This window comes from Psammomys obesus, unplaced genomic scaffold (genome assembly GCF_907164565.1).
Source record: "Psammomys obesus unplaced genomic scaffold, mPsaObe1.curated_primary_1811, whole genome shotgun sequence".
Lineage (NCBI taxonomy): Eukaryota > Metazoa > Chordata > Mammalia > Rodentia > Muridae > Psammomys > Psammomys obesus.
Window position 1 is genome coordinate 9,372,833 of NW_026590663.1, and position 13,788 is coordinate 9,386,620.

Sequence of the window (13,788 nt, forward strand, 5' to 3'; positions counted from 1 at the left end):
ACCTCCCCACACCCACCGCCTTCGGGAATATGAGGCCTGAGCTCTGCCGTTCTCGCTCTGTGCTCCTATGCCTGGGAAAACTGAAACATCATTTCAGCAGTTTCTGACGTTTTCATATAGTCCAGAGGGGACCAGGCTTGGCTTAAACAACAGAACGGCCAGTAGTGAAATTTCTGTCCCCTTTTCCTCCATCTTTCTCCCGAGGGGGGGGGGGGTCATGTTCAAGGTTCTTACCTAAAGGCTGTGCCAACCTCATGTCAGAACCCTAGCAAATCCTGCAGTGTGACCGGCAAGCAGTTACTCCAGGTTAGGCGTGTGCAGAGAGAAAAGGGCACCGCTGTGCGGTCCCAGTGAGGTCCCAGAACCCGATAGTGGAGCAGGGCCCGAGGGCCCGCTCTTATGTCTGAGAAGCAAGAGATCAATTGAAGGCTGGAAGTGTTTGTGGAACTCTGAGGCAGAAACACTAGTTTAAAAATGAACACGTGTGTGTGTGTGTGTGTGTGTGTGTGTGTGTGTGTGTGTGTGTGTATTCTGGATACCCATAAGCCAGTTCCTGAGCATCACAGAGAAGAATGGAAGCAGAAAGCTAAAGGAAAAAAGCCCCTTCCATGCAGCCTGCAAAAAGAGAAACACTTGATGGAAGAGGGTGATTTTAGATGCTCAAACCCATATTCACAAGGCCCGTGGTCACTGTGATACCTACACAGTACAGAAGGGGCCAGGGCTGATGTTAGAGGCAGATGTAGCTGCAGCTATTGAAGATTCTGAGAGAGAGAGGGAGAGGGAGGGAGAGATAGGCAGGGAGAGGGAGAGAGAGAGAGGGAGGGGAGAGAGAGAGAAAGAGAGAGAGGGAGAGAGCCAGTGAGAGGAAAAGAGGGGGGAGAGGGAGAGAAACACAGAGAGAGGGAGAGAGATTGAGATGGAGAGAGAGGGAAGGAGAGGGAGAGAGAGATGGAGGGGGAGAGGGAGAGAGAGAGAGAGAAAACGAATCTGTAGGTGAAAGACTGAAAGACAAGGCCACGGGCTATTCAGCCTCTAACATATTGACATACTGGCCATTAGTTGGACATGCCAAGGGCCAGCTGTGGAAGCCCCGAGAAAGTCAGGTTTCTTAACCCCCAAAGAACCTGGATTATCTGCAGGGGAAGAGCCAGCAATGGAGGACAGGACATTCTGAGGTGTTTTTATTTTTAAAGCTGGAAGTAGCTTAATGGAGCTGGAATTTCCAACCTGAAGTTACTCTTAGTGGAAATAGAGTCACAGGCTGCGACATGTAAACTATAGATAATAAAATGAGCTCTCCTGCGCACCAGGGCCGCAGTGGCCTCTACACACGTATTTTCATTTCATCCTCACGGGAGGGCATATTACTGGTATTAATAAGCTCATTTTTAAATTAAAAAAAAATTTTTGAGACAGAATCTTACACTGTGGCTGAAGTCGGCCTGGAACGCATTGATGTGTTTCTGGCTGGCCTTGAACTTATGGCAATTCTCCTGTCTCAGCCTCTTGTGAACTATCATGCCTGGTTCAATAAGCTCATTTTTAAAATAAGGGATGCTATTTCAGAGCATTTAAAAAGCCTTCCGAGGCCACACAGAGCTTGGTTTGTACAAGCCTGAAACTTGTGTCACCATTTGCCCAAGTGGGCCACCAACATCGGAGGCTGCGGAAACCTGTTTATCCTAGAGGCTAGGAGCTCATCTTCACAGGGAACCAGCACTTCTGGGGCAGGACAGGCGGCTCCCAGGAGCCGCAACAATGCGGTCCTGGACTGTGGGCTGGTTGGCTTTCTAAAAATGTGGTCTGAAGTCCTTTCCGAGAGCTGACTGTGGGCCAAGCACAGTTGCCGGCGCATTATAGGATTCAGCACATCACTTCCTCTTAACTGTCTTCGGTGGAACCGACAGTGACTTTATTTTTGAAGAGAAGGCTCAGACAGCCATGGCTGCAGGGCACACAGAACAGTGAGGCAGGGTGCGACTGGCCTTCAAGGTCTGTAGCTCGTGTTTCAAACCCTGAAGCTGCCTCATACTCAGCCTCCCAGATCAAGATGCTGGGAACCGGTTTTCACAACCAGGTTGGCAAGAGCTCCTGTGCAGGGCACAGTCCCACAAAAACTGGGAATGACATTGATGGGTACGCGGCTGGAGGTACTTGGATTGTGTGTATGTGTGTGTGTGTTTGGTTTTTTATTTTTTGAGACAGGGTCTCCCTGTGTAGCCCTGGCTGTCCTGAAACTATGTAGACCAGGCTGGCCTTGAACTCACAGAGATCTGCCTGCCTCCCTGCTTGTATGGATGTGGCCCATTCTCAAAACCAAACAAAAAACAAAAATAAAAGAAAACCCCAAACCAAAACCCCAAACCAACCAAACAAAAACTTCAATGATTTAAAATCCCACCCAAGGCCACATGACCAGTCCATCTGCCTCTCCCCGACCATTGTGTCCCTCTCAGCACCCCCCGCCCCCCAGCTCCTCCCACTAGGGATCTATCATGAGTTGCTTCTCTCTGGAACATTCTTTCCCCCAGTGCTTCCTTTAACATTTCCTCACATTTCCTAGGACTATCCATCAGCCATAGATCACTGTCTCCCATAATCCTCCCTTCCAAGGCCTCCTCTATCTCCTTTGAAGCAATTTTCATTAGTAACTAATTGACTGTTTTTCTCGGAGGCAGGCACTGTGTCTGGGGTGTTTGCTCTGCCCTAGCTCCTGGCAGTGCCTGTTAAAGACACTCTGAGATTGTGGCAGGCCGTCACTCCTCAGCCACACATCTGCTGTGTGTGACAGAAACTCACCGTGGCCAGAACAGGTAGGCTTACTGTGACACAGACACTCCCAGGAGGTCTCAGTGATGCTTCTGATGCGCTGGTGACCCTTTCTGATACGTTTTGTCATTCTGCTACACAGACAGGTGTGTTATAGCAGTGGGGAAACAGCCAAAGGAAAGCACCCAGTGCTTTCACCATTGAGCAGACGCCATAGTGTGTTTCTGTAGCCCTTCAGCCGCCGCACACCCAGGCCTCAGGTGGCCTATTCCCTCAGTCCACAAAGGAAAAACAGATCAGGCACGAGAAAAAGAGATGTGGCAAAGACAAGATTTTGGGCATGGGATGATGTTCAGTGGTGGGAGTTTTTGCTCAGTACGTTTGAGGCCCCAAGTTCAATCCTCAGCAGATCCAGAAGCAAGCCACCTCTCCGAGATAGAGCGGCGCTCTACTGCTGACCTCTAAACTTCTAACTGAAGACGCAGGGCTGTGATGGCTGCCTTTTGTCGACGGGATAAATGTCATGACAGGGCACCTCACAGGAGACTTTATCTGCGAAGAGTCTGGACGCAGGTTAAGCATGGCAGCAGGAGGCTAGACAGGAAGCTGAGGGATCAAGCGCAAACACAGAGCACAGAGAGAAACAACCAGAGTGGGGAAGACATCCGTGGTCAAGGCTCCATCTCCTGAGGCTCCGCAGGCGTCCTACACATCGCCACCTGCAGGGGACCCAGTGTTCAAATATATGAGCCTGTGGAGGACATTTCTCATCCAAGCCACCACAAGCACATTCTAAAATGGCAATAAAAACCAAAGGCTGGCTCACATGGAAACCAGGGTCACGGGTGTTTACTTTCCTCAAGGAGTGTGTAGTGTGTGTAACTGTCTGTTCTCTATTTTTGGACACCTGGCAGCAGAAGAGGTTTGCCTACGCCAGGGTCCCCACAAATGCGTGAGTGGTGTGTTTCATTCCGAAGACTTTACGGTGGGCTAACAGTGACATTAAGTGACCAGAAAATTTTAGCTCCATTGTCATCTTTTGGAAGCATGGTTGGCTTCAAGGGGAGCACAGCTGGATTTTGACCTCTGTTTTCTAGCTGGCCTGAACTCCAGGCAGGAAGAGCAGGGGCGGAAGTGTAAGCTAGCGAGTTGGCTGGTCTGACTGAGGGCTTACATTCCTATCTTATGGCTTGGCGCAGCGCCACGTGGTGCCGCCCAGCTGTAAGGAAGGCTGGGAACTTGCTCTGTAGCTGGTCACATCACAGTTTCAAATAAAGGCAGAGGAGGAAGGAGGAGTGGACGACAGAAAGACACCCAACGGAGTCTGTAACGGCGTCTGTGGGGGAGGGAGCGTGGGAAGGGCCTCGGAACCAGTCTCTTGTTGTAGTTAACTGAAAAGCCATGGAAGTTCCCAGATGTTGTAGCCAACCCCCTTCATGAGGTTATGAAGGTTATGAAGACTGGGGCTCTGCATCCTGAGATCTAGACAGGGCTCATGTGACCCTCACAGCTGAGCAGCCACCAACAGGTCCCCGAAAGCTCGGGAAGGCCAAGGCTTAGGTGCATTGACCGGAAGCTCAAAACTTAGAGACGCTAGAACTAGAAAATAATTTTAAATTTTCTCTTTTTTCATAGACCTGAAGCAGCCCTCCTCTCATTTTCTAACGTATGTAAAGCTGAACAGGAACTTAGATTTTCTACATTTTTTTTCTCCTTTCTTCCTTTTTCCAACAAGCTGTTCTTTTTAGTTTTTTTTTTTTTTTTTTTTGTCCTTTTCACCCGTAAAAATTTATGAGCCTTTATTTGAAAGCTTCAAGAAACTGGAAAAAGTAGAGGAGAAAGGGCGGTTATGCATATGGAAGCCGCAAGAGCCACAGCGAATGTAGTCTTTGCTTTCTTAAGAAAACAAACCAGCCCGCCAGTTCGGAATGTGAGCCCGGCCAGAGGCAGAGGCCCAGGCTGAAGGGCGGTCCCCCCTGCTCAGGAGCTCTGCCAGGTGCTGTCAGTGAGAGACAGGAATACAGAGAGAATGACCACAGAAAAGAGTGAAGACTTAAAACACCCCTTTAGAAAAGCAAGAAGACCCAGGCCATCAGAGGCTGCAGGCTGCAAGAGAGTCGGAGGAGCACTGGGCCTTGAAGCGCTTTCAGGCTGGCCTGGTAGAACGGATCCTGGAAAGACTTCCTCCAGGAGGACTAAGGGGCCTGCAGAAGAACAAGCCGGACACTGGCCTCTGGTAGGCCAGACGACATGGAGCTGTGGAGCGTGTTACCGTTGTCCAAAAGCTGTCTTAAATACTTGGGGTCTGAGAACCACAGAGGCAAGACAGATGTCCAGATGTGTCCTTCAGCACCCTCCCTCCCTACTTCCCCCGGAGAGCTTCTGTCACCAGGCCGGTGTCTGAGGGCTAGGCCTGGGGCGGCTTCTGCTCCCGGCGCGGTGCCAGGCAGGGACAGGAGCTGAGGTGGAGCCTGTTTAGTGTCTCTAGCTGCAGCCATGAGTGCAGCCAACCGTCCCCGCTATCCGGGGGCCCCTGAGTTAGTGGCCAGCCTCCTCTTGCTCCCCACCTCACCAAGCTGACTAAACTGGGGCAGGCCTGCCCCGGCTTCAGCAGGAGGGAGGAGCTAAGAGAGGGCAGCCCTAACCGATTTAGCCTTCAGGTTCTTCTCAGAGAGAATGGCCTAGCCTCAGACCCTGTCTTGGGCAGGCCTCTTAGTAGCTTCTTGCCCTGGAGCCTGCACATTGCCTCCTGTCTTTCCAAGCCAGCCTAACTAAGCCCCGTGTTTTTCATCCCATCCCTGATCCCCAGCCCACCTCCCTCAGCTTCCTGAAACAGAGAGAAGACCACGGGAAATGTTCATAAAACTGCACTCGGGATGCAAAAGGGAAATAACAGGACAGAAAACAGGAAGCCTGATGTGGTGTTGACGCTCATGTCCTTCGTGAGGAAACCCATTAAGTCCGCTCCCTCTGTGTCTCTTGGTGGGGACAAGAGTCCCTGACCTCCCGCTCAGCTCAGCAGCAGCACCGCGCCCCAATGTGTCATGGGAGTGCACCCCTGCTTATTTCTTTGTCGCAGACAAAGGTGACATTCCCTAAAGACTCTTGTTTGGCATTGGAATGTCTCTCTCACCTGAGGGCCCTTACGCTGGATATCAGTTCTGTCCTCACTTCTGGAAACACATGCCTGAGCCTTTGCACAGTGATAACTGAGCATGTTTCAAGTAGCCAGTAGGCTTCCCGAAGCAGCTCTGGAGGCAAAACTGAAGGAGGGTGCAGACAGGAGCTTGCTCTTCCAAACTCCCACAGCACACCAAAGCCTCAGCGAAACGTGGCTATCCCCACCTCCCTGGCTACCCTGCTGCCAGTCTGAAACCCTCAGTGGCTTCTGAGTACCCACAGACCTGAGGAAGCACTCTTCCCCCTTTCTAGATACTTCTCTGTGGCTTGATTTTGTAAAGAAGAAATCCAAATGTCCTGGAGTTTTAATGTGTCACAGCTGGAGGGCCCCACAGAGATCGCCATGGTTACCTACTCAGTGGGCACCCCCTCCGTCCCATTTTGTTCTTTTCTGAAGTTAGAGAATGTCTTTTTTTTAAAAAAACATGTAGCAGAAGAGCAACTTGATAGAAGCTTGAATGGAAAAAAAAAATGTTGGCCCTCCCTGGAACTAGGCCCACCTGAGCTGTGACTTTTGAGTGAGGGGTGAGAATATAAATAGATTGAAAATAACAACAAAGTGGTGCCTCCTAATGAACAAGCTGAGCTTATGCTCTGACCTCCACGCGCACAAACATATGACCAAACCAAACCCAGAAACGTGCCCCATTCCGAGGGCAGGTGCTGAGGCAAAGTGATTCTGCATCCTGTTGGGGTGTGTGTGTGCATGCGTGTGCGTGTGCGTGTGCGTGTGTGTGTGTGTGTGTGTGTACACGACCATCTCTTGTCCAGGTCCACAAGGCACAGGCTGAAAAATAACTTATCTACACAAAAGATCACTAAGAGCATTTCAAAACTATCAGAAGAGAAAAGGAAAAAACAAACCAACCCAAGCAGGCCTGTGAGCTTATCAGACACAATGAACGAGGCAACCCTTCACCTGGGTCACACGTAAGAGGGCACAAAATACGGCCCAGCGTGCAACTACCCATGACCTACCAGGTTCACGTGAAACAGTATGGGCAGGCCGCAAACTCCCTGGTCTCTTCCTGAGTTTTCTGTCCAGCCTGGCCTTCCTGCTTGACATGACCAACCTCCATTCGTCACCCAGACTCGGAAAGCGCTAGAGCCAGCCCCGGACCTTGAACCAGGTTCGCACTTGGCAGCCCTGTGCCCGACAGCTCCATGGCAGGGTTGGCTATGCCAGACTCTTATCTCACCACCTGTATCTGATCCTGCCTTTACTAAGGTCCTTCTGAACCCAGCAGGCACGTTAACTCTTTGGGGGAAGCTCTCCAGTGTTGTGTGAGGTGTAATGCGATCACAGCGTCAATCTCAGCAATCAGGAAGAACCTGTGTCTGCCTGCGGCCATGAATATCAAGTGAAATCTGTAGCTGGGCAATTAAAACCAATGAAATTGATGTAACTTGTGCATTTATTGTTAAATAAATAAATCCGGACACTGTTAAAACCCGAATACGTCCGTCCTTGTTTCTGCTGTAGTGTACTAACAAGGTATCTGGGGCCGTGGGAAGCCAGACGAGGAGTCCCAGCTGGGAGGCCCGAGGCCCAGCTGTCCCTCATGGCCAAGGGTGGAAGCCTGTCTTATCGCCCCACCTGCCTTGTTCCCTGCTACTTTATCAGGAAGACTGAGATGGTGTCAGGGTTTGGAGTGCCCACCTCTCCCTCCCCGTGGGACTGGGTCCAGATGTGAGGGGAGCAGCCCCAGGCCTACCTGGGACCCTGTTTAAAAAGGCCTCAGAGCTCAGTCCCGCTCCCACCCGTCCTTCCCACCATGCGGAGGCTGCTGATTTTGAGTGTGCTGCTGGAGGCAGTCTTGGGCAATGAGAACTTTGTGGGGTAGGCATGTGGAGAGGAGGCGGATGTCCTGAGTCGGGGGAGGGGACACGGCCAGAGAAGACAGACTGACACCACCCAGGGACAGCAGCCTGGGTGAGGGGGGCAGAAGGGGCCTGGCAGGGTCCAGTTTCTTTTGGACCCTGAGAGGACTGAGCTCTGAGAAGGAATTTTTAGGACAGAGAGGAGGTCAGGTTGGCTTGGAGATAGACCAGTCTAAACAGCACGAAAGTCTAGAATCTTCCAAAGACAGGGAGAGAAGAGAAGCCGTTCTGTCTCCCTGCTCAGACCCCCTTGCATCTCTGAGGGCCCTGCCTGGAAAGTGTTGGGGTACCTTAGGTTCTCGGCCCCTTCTGCTCTGTGCAGGCACCAGGTTCTCCGAGTCTCTGCAGCCGATGAGGCCCAGGTGCAGAAAGTGAAGGAGCTGGAGGACCTGGAGCATTTGCAGGTTAGAGCCAGGGTGCGGTTAGAGCCTCGGTGAGAACCCAGGAGACTTCCTGGGCCAGCCGGGGCCGCCTCCCACACCCATGCAGTCAGTTCCTCAAAGCCTTTCCATTCTGGCCATTTCCTGACCACACTGGACTGCGTCCTGTGCCCTAGGTTCCCCCTGCTGCCTCTGCTTCCAGCACCCATGCCTCAAGCCGGCTCTGTGGGAGCTTCTCAGGCCAATGACCCTCCTCAGGCTCTCCCCACTCCATTGCTCTGGCTGGTGCCTCCCGCCCAGCTCCGGCTTCTGTCCTTCCTAGCTGGACTTCTGGAGGGACCCTGCCCGGGCTGGTGACCCCATCGATGTCCGAGTGCCCTTCCCCAGCCTCCAGTCTGTCAAAGCGTTCTTGGAATATCACGATATTAGCTATGAGATCATGATTGAAGATGTACAGTTACTGCTGGACGAGGAACAGGAAGAGATGTCTGCAGTGGCCAGGACCAGGACCCTGTCCACGGACACCTTCAGTTATGCCACCTATCACAGCCTGGACGAGGTGAGGGCTTGGCCAGAAACAGCACGCAGAGCAGGCTCAGGGCTGGCCTGGCTGTGGGTAACCCTACTTCACCCACACGTTCCTGTGGTCAGAGGTGAAGCCATGGCTCTACCAGGCTGCTGAGGCTTCTCTCCTTCTCCTTCTCATCCCAGATCTATGAATTCATGGACCTCCTGGTGGCAGAGCACCCACAGCTTGTAAGCAAGATCCAGATTGGCGACACCTTTGAAGGCCGCCCCATCTATGTGCTGAAGGTAAATGAGACCCGCGTGCAGACAAGGGCACACGTGCAGAAATGGACCCCCGTGTGGACCTCCATACAAGGGTGTGGGCTCTCGGAGATGCAGAATGGAGTGTCCTGCTCCCCACAGCCCCTCTGCAGCGGTTCACGAAGGCTGGAGCACTTGCACTGGCCTGGGCGGCCATACTCGTGTCTACAAAGTTTGAGGTGACACAAGCCAGTCAAACGCTGCAGTATGAGAGTATCATGGAATCTGGCACCCAGATAAAATGTTCTCCTGGTGACGTCCCACAGGGGACTACCTGAGCATCAGAACGGGGCCAGAGCAGGGAAGTCCAAGCTTTGTAGGGCCCTTGTCTGGCCCCTGATCCCAGAACTTCCCAAAGGAAGGTCCCACAAACATCCCCTCCCCCCATTCATATATACAGAGGGCAGCGGCTTCTGGCCCGGGCGGGCTCCCGTGCAGGGAGTGAACTGGGGCCTGGCCGGAAAGCTGTGTCTCATTTCCCTGCCTCTTCTGCAGTTCAGTACTGGAGGGACCAACCGCCCAGCAATCTGGATTGATACTGGCATCCATTCCAGGGAGTGGGTCACGCAGGCCAGCGGGATCTGGTTTGCCAAAAAGGTAAAGCTGGGTGGTAGGGAGGGCTCTGGTGTTCACAGGCCACGGGAGGCTGGACCATCCCTTCCCAGAAGCGATGGCCCCAAAGGAGGCCAGAGAATGTGTCGGTTGTACCAACATGGCGGATGGTCTGCCTCTCCCTCCTCCATCCACCAGATCACTAGCGACTACGGCCAGGACCCAGCCTTCACAGCCATTCTTGACAACATGGACATCTTCCTGGAGATTGTCACCAACCCCGATGGTTTCGCCTACACCCACAACACGGTACAGTTGCCTCTTGTTCCCTGGGACAGCAGGATGTAGCTCCAAGCCCCACATGTGCCCAGCCCCTGCTGGTGAAGGAAGCAGGCCTGTCCTCTTGGGAACTGGGACTCTCAGCCTAGGCACGGCTACCATCTTGGGTGGATGACTCTTTGCCATTGGGGGCTGTCTGTGCTCAGTAGCCCCTGGACTTACCTACTAGATTCCGCCAGCATCTCCACGTTCAGTCATGGCAGCACAGAACATCTCTGGACGCTGTAAATCCAACACTGTCCTCAGTTGAGACCCACGCTCCGGCCCTGATCTGCATAGCGTTTTTTATTCTACGGCAAATGCAGCAAGCTAGCAGTCCAGCTGTGCTGGCCTATCTTACCCTCTCTCCTTCCTCAGAACCGCATGTGGCGCAAGACTCGGTCACGCACACAGGGCTCCCTCTGCGTCGGGGTGGACCCCAACAGGAACTGGGACGCTGGCTTCGGGAGTAAGACTTCCTGTGGCGGGGTGGGAGAATGTGTCCGCCTTCCCTACCCCTCTCCTGACCCAGCCATGGGAGAGAAGGTGGGCTCTGCTGAGGGTTCTCTGGTGTGGAGGTGGCCCTCAGGCCACGGGCCTTGTTTGTAACAAGAAAGTTCCTTCTGGATGGAACTTGCTGGGGGTTGCGTAGCTTAGTCTCCAACTCCACTCAAACTGGGCTGGAAAAGGAAGCCGGGCTCCTCATGGCTTGATGGCAGGCACTCCTTAACCCTGGGAGGGGGGAGGCCTCCATGTCCCCTACCTCCCCTGCCTCTGGGATGTACACTGGAGGCCATGCCACATGGTGGAAGAACTGTCTCCGCTGCCTTCCCACAGAGGCTGGAGCAAGCAGCAACCCCTGCTCAGACACTTACCGCGGCAAGTTTCCCAACTCTGAGGCAGAGGTCAAGGCCATCGTGGACTTTGTGACGAGCCACGGGAATATCAAGGCCTTCATCTCCATCCACAGCTACTCCCAGCTCCTTCTCTATCCCTACGGCTACACGTCAGAACCGGCGCCCGACAAGGAGGAGCTGGTGGGTGATGGGCCTGACCCTTTGTCCAGGCTGCCTCTCGGGCCCCACTTTGAGAGACTTGGGTTCCACCCCTCAGGGCTGATTAAGGCTAAGGACCTACCAATGCGCCAGTGTCCCCCTCTCCCCTGTCTCCTGATGACTTGGGGGAGTCTGGCAGGATGGTTTATGTGGGCCGGCGAGGCGGACCTGCTCTATTTGCTGGGAAACAGAAGCATGAGTGTGGCACATGACAGGCAAGAGGCAAGGCTAGACCCTACATCTGCAGACTCATCCATCCATCCTGAGGAGACGGTGGGGAGGCCTGCTGCTGTCACACTCTCGGGCTCACCTGAAGGCAGCAGGGCTGACCTGGCAGAGGACACAGGCCCACCTATGCTGTGTCCGCTCCTGGGCCACCCTGGCTCTGCTGGTGGCATTGCTCAATGTTCTTTCCAGGATCAGCTAGCTAAGTCTGCTCTGACAGCCTTGACATCTCTCTACGGGACCAAGTACAAGTATGGCAGCATCATTGATACAATCTGTAAGTTTCTTGGGCCTGGGAGCAGCTGCCTCTTCTTGCCTCGTGTTCGGTGCCGGGAGCTACTGGCTGAGTCATTTGAAGGGTGGACAATGTCCTTTCCTGACATTGAACCCTGTCTTCTCTGACAGTTCATTAGGCTCCTTTGAGCATATCTGTTCTCCTATCTTGCCGTTCCATCTGGATCCCTGGATGGATGAGGTGGAACTCTGGTGGGCTTTATAGGTCTCCATAAAGTTTTGTTTAAGAAAGGCCTTTCCACCGCTTCCTTACAGGATAATGCTCCTACACATACGTGCACGCACACAGACCACACACGGAAGACCGTCAGCAGGGCATTTAGCGATACCTGCTCTGCACCAGGCCTCGGCTTGCATGCTTGGAATAAGGCGGGAAGAGTGACTGTGCTCAGGAGCCACAGTGGATCCGCTGATAGATGTGGGGGAAATAACAGAGTAGGGCAGGGGCATCGGGAGCACTCGGGTGGAGGGGAAAACCAGGGTAAGAAGAATCTGGGCTAGTGGTGAAGGAAATGAAGAAAAGCCAGGGAGGCCCTCTGTCTAGGGACTAGGCCTCCAGGCAGAAGAACCTTCTGGAGTGAAGGCTGAGCTCCTGTGAAGTGGTGTGGGGTGTTTGTCTCTGCCTGGCAGGCAGAGCTGGACGCAGGCATCAGGCTGGGAGATGGCACAAGCTCATGTCCCACGCCTCTTTGCTGAAAGGCTCTGACTCTAGGTGGGGTGTGGCCTCTAGGTGGTCTTACCCAAGGAGAAACTTGTCCAGATCCTAGGCTTTCTTTGGAAATGGTTTCCAGCCTGAGTCCAGTGGTTTTGCTGCACTTTGGGTCCCGAAGTGAAACTCTGATGTGAGGCCCACCTCCCTTTCCTAACGCGCAATTCAACAAAAGCAGCTTTGTGAGCCAGTGTGCACTGCAAACTTGGGAGATCTTCCCTCCCGAGGAAAGACAGACAGGCTTTATCCGACTGTGAATCTTTGCACTTTCCTCAGCAGACCAGAGTCCCTGGAGGTCAGTTCCTGGTCACCCAAGCAGGGGGCTCTGGCGTATTTAGCAATGTCATTGAGGTGACTGCTGGGCAGAGACAGTTTTCAGATGGGCTTTTGCAATTTCAGAGTTTTTGGCATTCTGCTAATGAATAGGACAGCCACCGCTGGTTGCTGCTGGACCATTTGGGCCTCTTGGGCCTAGGCCCAGCAGGAGTTTCCTGAAGCCCTCTGTGTGCCAACAGCAGCCCCAGAAGACAGAGCTATCTGGCAGGACACAGGCTCGGGGCTTTGGGTGCTAACTCAGCTCATCTTGCCAGCGAGCGAGCCTCACACTCTTCCCTGTGTCTCCCCCTCCCCAGATCAGGCCAGCGGGAGCACTATTGACTGGACCTACAGCCAGGGCATCAAGTATTCGTTCACTTTCGAGCTCCGGGACACCGGGCGCAGGGGCTTCCTGCTGCCCGCTTCCCAGATTGTCCCCACAGCGGAGGAGACGTGGCTGGCCCTGCTGACCATCATGGACCACGCCTTCAGGCACCCCTACTGAAGCAGCCCTAAGCCCCTGCCTCTTCCTTCTCCCAGTCCCATCTGGGCAACCCAATAAAGTCTGATTGTATAAGAAACAGGACCTCAGGGTCTGAGTGTGGAACGCACATGGCGTCCACATGTTTCACCAGGGCAGAAGGGACTTAGTTCCCAGAGGTCTCAACAGAAATGTGCAGGTGGTTGACCTCAATGACCCCTAAGTTCTCCTGCATTCCAGGGTCCCGTGAAGTTGCATCCAAGAGGCACTGGGGTGATTTGTTCATACTAAGGTATTGGCAAGAGCCACAGCTGCTACCCAAAAGCCTGACACCCCATGGTGAAGAGGGACTCGGAAAAGCAGCAGGGCAGCCGACTGCTTGCATTCATTTTTAAAGGCCTGCAGTATGGCGGAATCTAGGAATCCTGCTGAGCACTGCTCTCCAAAGGCCAGGGTGCGGTTGAGTCAGCTGGGTGACCAGCAGTCAGAATGCAGCCTCCCGCTCCTGAACGGCCCTGGAAGAAAACACAGAAGTGAAATGAAATCATTTCCGGACGATAAAGCCTGAGCACCCAGCCAGGGACACTTCGGAACTAGTGTGCTGGGGGCACCTCACCTGGCAGGATGGAAGCTGGCAGCTTGTTTGCCAGATCCCCCATGCGGTGCCCAGTGCATCCCTCTGCTGCCTCTTCTGTCCCCACCTTCCCGTGTTCCTGACCTCCCTGGGCATGGCGACCCTCGGGCTTGAGCCAGCACACTTACCAGCATGGCGACCCTCAGGCTAGCACACTTACCAGC

General features: G+C 53.6%; 1 protein-coding gene across 1 annotated transcript; it reads left to right on the forward strand.

Moving 5' to 3' along the window:
• The first annotated feature begins 7,703 nt into the window (after positions 1-7,703).
• On the forward strand, positions 7,704-13,095 carry LOC129677584 (carboxypeptidase A1). Its single transcript, XM_055608235.1, has 10 exons — positions 7,704-7,792; positions 8,156-8,237; positions 8,536-8,772; positions 8,925-9,026; positions 9,537-9,638; positions 9,792-9,902; positions 10,290-10,380; positions 10,749-10,948; positions 11,384-11,468; positions 12,827-13,095. The coding sequence occupies exons 1-10, from the start codon at positions 7,728-7,730 to the stop codon at positions 13,012-13,014; spliced, it is 1,263 nt and encodes a 420-aa protein (XP_055464210.1). The 5' UTR covers positions 7,704-7,727; the 3' UTR covers positions 13,015-13,095.
• The last annotated feature ends 693 nt before the right edge of the window (positions 13,096-13,788 follow it).

Coding starts and splice junctions, on each gene's coding strand:
- LOC129677584 (XM_055608235.1), top strand. CDS start 7,728: ATGCGGAGGCTGCTGATTTTGAGTGTGCTGCTGGAGGCAGTCTTGGGC. Junction 8,238..8,535: donor AGGACCTGGAGCATTTGCAG/GTTAGAGCCAGG, acceptor TGTCCTTCCTAG/CTGGACTTCTGGAGGGACCC. Junction 9,027..9,536: donor GCCCCATCTATGTGCTGAAG/GTAAATGAGACC, acceptor CCTCTTCTGCAG/TTCAGTACTGGAGGGACCAA.